Source organism: Lycium barbarum, chromosome 7 (genome assembly GCF_019175385.1).
Source record: "Lycium barbarum isolate Lr01 chromosome 7, ASM1917538v2, whole genome shotgun sequence".
In the NCBI taxonomy this organism is placed as follows: Eukaryota; Viridiplantae; Streptophyta; class Magnoliopsida; order Solanales; family Solanaceae; genus Lycium; species Lycium barbarum.
The window spans coordinates 71,388,569-71,395,044 of record NC_083343.1 but is presented as its reverse complement, the minus strand read 5'-3'; the positions used below and the strand labels follow the sequence as shown (position 1 = coordinate 71,395,044).

Below are 6,476 nucleotides of genomic sequence, written 5' to 3'. Positions count from 1 at the left end.
TCTCGTGCCTCTTAGAGATGTTTCCCATTCGTTGACATCTGTCGCAACTTCTAGTAAATGCATGAGCATCTTTGAAAAGAGTGGGCCAATAGAAGCCAGATTGTAAAAACTTAGCAGCAGTACGATTACCCTGAAAGTGCCCTCCATATGGGGAAGAATGACAACTCTCCAATACTTGATTCACCTCGGTCTATGGAATGCATCTCCGCACTAACTGATCAGTTCCTTGCTTGAATAAATACGACTCATCCCATATATAAAATCGCGAGTCATGATACAGTTTCTTTCTCTGCTGTGAGGTGGCTTCTGGCGGGATACACCCCACTTACTATCAAGTTCACAATATCAGCATACCATGGGACTTCGGCCGCGGGAATAGCAAATAGCTGCATATCAGGGAACGACTCTCGAATTTGGACGTCCTCCATAAAATGATTATGGCTGTCCAATCTAGACAAGTGGTCTGCGACTTTGTTCTCAGCTCCCTTACGATCCTTAATATCAATATCAAATTCCTGCAAAAGGAGAATCCATCGAATCAACCTGGGTTTAGCATCCTTTTTGCTGAACAAGTAGCGAATGGCTGCGTAATTCATTTGGGCAGCGTCTAACATCTTGCTAGCATAGTAGATAGAATGAAAAACTTTCTCTCGTCGCTGTCCCAACACATCCCCCATAGCATTGTCACTTGCATCACACATCAACTCGAATGGCAAGTTCTAGTCAGGTGCAATGATTATTGGTGCGGTTACCAATCTCTTCTTTAGACCTTCAAAGGCCTTAATACAAGCATCATCGAATAGGAATTTCACCTCCTTTTCAAGTAACCTGCACATCGGACTTGAGATCTTTGAAAAATCCTTTATGAAGCGTCTGTAGAATCCTGCATGCCCGAGGAAACTGTGCACACCCTTGACTAATACAGGGGGTGGCAGCTTCTCAATGACCTCCACTTTAGCACGATCCACCTCAGCCCTCTCTTTGAAACCTTGTGCCCAAGGACGATGCCTTCTCGGACCATAAAGTGACATTTTTCCCAATTTAAGACCAAGTTAGTCTCTTCACATCTCGCAAGTACTCGGTCTAGATTCTTCAGGCAAACCTCAAAAGAGTTCCCAAATACCGAAAAATCATCCATGAACACTTCTACGAAGTCCTCAACCATCTCCTAAAAAATAGCCATCATACACCTTTGGAAAGTCGCTGGTGCATTACACAACCCAAATGTCATGCGTTTGAAAGCATATGTACCATATGGGCATGTAAACGTGGTCTTCTCCTGCCCCTTCGGAGCAATAGCTATCTGATTATAGCCAGAATAGCCATCTAGAAAATAATAAAACTCTTGCCCGGCTAACCTGTCTAGCATTTGATCTATGAAGGGAATGGGATAGTGATCCTTTCTGGTTGCCTCGTTCAACTTGCGATAATCCATGCAAATTCTCCATCCAGTGATTGTTCTAGTAGGAATGAGCTTGTTTTTGTCATTTGTCACAACTGTCATCCCTCCTTTCTTCGGGACGCATTGCACCGGGCTCACCCACTTGCTGTCCGAAATGGGAAAAATAATGCCTGAATCTAACCACTTGATTACCTCTTTCTTGAGAACCTCCTTCATCACCGGATTCAATCTCCGTTGATGCTGTGCGCTAGGCTTATGATCATGCTCCATGAGTGTGTTGTGCATGCATAGCGCGGGGCTAATTCCCTGAATATCAGATATCTGCCACCCCAATGCCCTTTTGTGAGACTTTAATACTTCCAAAAAAATACTAACCTTTTCGGTGGTCAACTCTGCTACCAATATCACTGGCAAGGTATCACCCTCGCCTAAGAATGCATAGTTAAGATGGGCGAGCAAGGGCTTCAATTCTAACTTCGGAGGCTCTTCAATTGATAACTGTTACACCTTGGAAAAATTTCCCGTTAACGTACGATGAATAGGCTAGCGAAGGGAACGACGTGTATGATTATTTGATAAGTAAGAAATAGTATTTGATGATCCTAATCGAGATTCAAAGACATTTGACGTAAGGGAAGAAGGTTCTCAAGGAAAGCAAGGGATATGTTGCGTGTCGGGTAAGAATTATGAGCGACAAGTTAATGATGACATAAAGATGTTTTGGAGAAGAGTGATAACATCCCTTAGATTGGTATTGAGGTGTTAATCAAGTGTCAAGAAGGCTCCATAAGGATTGGAGATCAAATGAGTTGACGAGAACGCGTTTTAGACAACTGGGCATTATACGGCCAAACATACTGGCCGTATAAAACATACGGACCGTATGTCTTGCCCAGAATGAGATCCTTCACTGGACCAGATCTACGGCCAGACATACGGCCCGTATAAAATGTACGGACCGTATGTTGGTCCGTATGTTCTGGTCGGGACAGATTTCAAGATTAATATAAGGACCTCTCTCTCATTTTATTTCATTTCATCACACTTCTCCACACTTCAAGAAACCTCTAGAACTCTCTCCATTATTCATCCACAAGAAACCAAGAGAAATCTATGATCAAATACATCAAATCCACAAAATCAAGTGTATGAAACCTATTAAAAGCTCATCTACATCAAGAAATCTCAAGGGAAGTGAGTTAGGGTTTTGGTGCAAGAAGAGAAGTTCTACTCAAGGCTTATTCTTCCATTGTCTAAGGTGACTTTATGATCATTCCTTGTTGTTTAAGGTGTTGGAAGTGAAAAACACTTGGATTGTAAAAAGATATAGGAAATGGGTCATGAATGTGTGAATAGTGACATTGTTTGGTAGAGGTTTGGATTGAGTCATGATTATTGATATGTTGTAATTGTAAATATGTTATGAATGACACTTATAACGTGGAATAAGTATTATGTATGAGAAAATGCAATGATGAATTATGACCATGATTATGGATAAATTGGAGTGAAATTTGTGAAATGTGGGTAATGTAGATGAATGATGATTGTTGTTTGCGATATTGTGAATGTCGTTATGAATGTTTGGGAGTTGATATAGAACATGGAAAAAGTTGTATAAACAGAGGAAATGCTGCCTAATTTTCTTTAGCCTTAGTAAGCACGTTTAAGTAATCGATTAGCTAATGTTAATGTGAATTCTCTTGAAGGTAGGAACGTGGGCATTGAAGGAGAAAAAGCAAGCGATAGATTAGTTAAACGAAGAAGGTATGTGAGGCTAGTCCTTTCTTTCTATGGAATGAATCTGATGGTATGATTTTTCCTTCTTCTCCATGAATCCTCCATATCCCGAAAAACTAATAGCCTATGTTCATGAATAGCCATATGAGATGAGAGATATATTATGCGTTCAATAATGATGATGATGAGTTAAGTATAAAGATTCTAGAGGTCATGATATGATGTTCCCATAAAGATAATGATGTTGTTTATTTTATACACTCACCTTATAGACTATTTCCTTCAAGGTGAGGCAGAATACTTATAAATGTCCATAATGGAATCGGGGGTTCACGACCTTATGTCACCTCGATAAAGTATAGCTATCTTTGAGTTATTATACATGCATTATGATGAGTACATGTTGATGACATTACATCGTACCTATATGGCACGGGCAGCGCCACTAGTGGACGACATGAGATGGTACCCCGGACGCGGGAGGCCTGGACGCAAGCTACTGATTATCACACCGTATCTATATGGACGGGAAGCTTAATAATTATCACACCGTACCTATATGGGCGGGCAGCTTATACATTTATGCATACATGATATGATGATGACTATGAAGTAAACTAGCATACATTATTTCTTTTATAATTGACAATCAGATACAGTTGCTCCTTATTTGATGCTTCCTTTATCTCATTGATGTATTATTATCATTTATGCCTCTCATACTCAGTACAATGTTCGTACTGACGTCCATTTTCTTTGGACGCTGTTTCATGCCCATAGGTAGACAGAGAGGTGAGCTTGATCCAGACTCGTAGGAGCTATTAGCTGACTTGAGAGCACTCCATTGTTCTGGAGGTGCTGTGATTATTCTTTTGTGTATATTTGTATATTTTGGGCACGATGGGGTCCTGTCCCGTCCCTATGTCTAGCACTATAGTAGAGGCTCGTAGATACGCAGGTGTGGGTTATATGGTCTCACGATGTTATTACTAGATATATATATATATATATATATATATATATATATATATATATTATCATTTTGATAGCTGGAAGGCTTATGTAAATAAAACTATTTATGTTCTCAAATGAAAAATGATTTTCTGATGATTTGAGTATGAACTTGATAGAAGAACGCTTAATGAGTATGATGAGTAGTAAAACGAGTGGTGCTCGGTGGTTAGCCCCGGGTGCCCGTCACGGCCGTTAGTCGGGTTGTGACAATAACTTCAGAGTTGCTCCCATTCTCCTGTCTAAGTGCTCAAACTCGCCTGCCCGAATATAAATACTTGCCATATCCAGAATCTACACCATCTCAAACGCCGCCGTGTCACCAAACATATCATCCCCTACCAAGGCTCTCTCCAATGGATCATGAGAAGTGATGAGTGGCTTTCGTGTATCATCATTCAGAACAGTAATGGCGGACAACTCCTCATAGATTGCAGGTATCTTCGGAGCTTGGTATACATTGAAGACCTCAAATTTATCATGTACTCTCATGGTGAGCTGCCCGACCGCTACATCAATAAGTGCTCTCACTGTGGCCAAGAATGGATGCCCCAAAATAAATGTGACTTCCGAGTCTAGCTCGAAGTCCAAAATCACGAAGTGTACAGGAATTATCAACGACCCCACTTGCACTAGTACATTTTCAATAATGCCTTCTGGTCTTGCTAACGATATGTCCGCTAGCTGAAGAACTATAGTGGTTGGTCTGGGCACTCCCAAACCTAGCTTTCAGAAGATAGATGAAAGCATCAGGTTTATACTTGCACCAAGATCACATAGTGCTCGAGCAACAACCTGCTTCACAATAGAAATCTCAATCGTGAAACTTCCGGGATCTTTCAATTTAGTGGGCAACCTGTTTTGAATCCGCGAAGTGCACTCCTCAGTAAGTGCAACAGTGGCATACTCTGTGAATCGGCTTTTGTTTGCAACAATATCTTTGATGTACTTAGCATACTTTGGAATACACTGCAGCATATCAACCAATGGGACATTCACGTGTACCTGCTTAAGCAAATCAAAAAACTTCTTGTAAGTCGCCTCTTCTTTCGGCCTTGCCAGATGTTGAGGGAATGGAGGTGGTGGCTTTGCAACCACGGGCTGTGGTTTCTTTGTCACTGGTATCTTGACTACCTTCTCTTCTTCAATCATCTCATCGGTAATCTTCTCTTTTTCAGCTTCTACTCGACTGGTTTTCTTCGGAGGCACTTCCTCTAGTTCTCTCCCATTTCGAAGAGTCACAGCATTACAAGGCTTGGGATTCACAACCGTATCACTTGGAAGTCCTCCAAGTGGTCTAGTATTTTGTGCACCAGCTATCTGTCCCATCTGCCTCTCTAAATTCTGCACAGCCAAATCGCGATTCTGATTATCTGCTATCAACTTTTGCTGGTCTATCATCATCATCTTCTGCATATCACCAATCATCTTTTTCATCATCTCTTCCATACTGTTCGTGGGTGCTTGAGGAGTAGATGCTGGCTGATAGTTCTGTTTCTGATTACCTGGGTTGTCACTCCACTTGAAATTCGGGTGATTCCTTCAATTTAGGTTGTAAGAATTCCCGTATTGATTCTTGTTTCCTTGCCCCTTACTTGCATTACCCACAAATTATATGGATGCGGGATTTGCAGGGCATTCATCACTGTTATGACCTTCTCCACAGACTTCACAAAAAACGATGGCTTATTGCACTGCATGCACCTGTGGTAGCAGTTAACTTCTTGCTTTCAGTGCGCATGGCATCAATCTGTGCTGATAGTGTTGTAAAATTATCTACTTCAAAGACACCCGGTGCTTTCCTAACTGAACTGCTAGCTGTATCATCCTGCCAGTCTGGAGTGCTCTGAGTAAACATGTTCTATAGTGTCAATAGTTCTTCATAGCTTAGATCAAGAGCCTGCCCTCCTGCAGCAGTGTCTAGTGATGACTTATGTTAGGCATCCAAACTCTCAATAAATGTGTGTGCCAGAACTTCATTCGTCTGATGGTGGTGAGGACAATATCTGAGAAGACCCTTAAGCCTCTCCCAGGCTTGATACAAAATTTCTCCATTTTTTTGCCTGAATGACATGATCTCCCTTCAGAGGAGAGCTGTCTTTGCTGGTGGAAAGAACCTTGTCAAGAATTTCATCGCCAAGTCATCCCACGTAGTGATAGAATTGGCGGGCTCTGCTAATAACCAGTTACTTGCATTCCCAAATAGAGAGAAGGGGAACAGTGTCAGCCGCACATATTCTTTAGTGACCCTTGCAGTGGCAAAAGTATCGACAATTTGCAGAAAAGTACGGATGTGACGCTAAGGATCCTCGTGCGACATTCC

At 41.5% G+C, this 6,476-nt stretch overlaps 1 protein-coding gene and 1 pseudogene across 1 annotated transcript; one reads left to right on the top strand and one right to left on the bottom strand.

The window, feature by feature from the left end:
• Window positions 1-4,447: 4,447 nt before the first annotated feature.
• On the bottom strand, window positions 4,448-5,602 carry LOC132601524 (uncharacterized). Its single transcript, XM_060314604.1, has 2 exons — window positions 4,921-5,602; window positions 4,448-4,875 (listed from the first exon to the last, which is right to left on the bottom strand). Exons 1-2 carry the CDS (start codon window positions 5,600-5,602, stop codon window positions 4,448-4,450), a joined length of 1,110 nt encoding a protein of 369 aa, XP_060170587.1.
• A 542-nt stretch (window positions 5,603-6,144) lies between these two features.
• Window positions 6,145-6,238, top strand: LOC132604807 (small nucleolar RNA R71; annotated as a pseudogene).
• The last annotated feature ends 238 nt before the right edge of the window (window positions 6,239-6,476 follow it).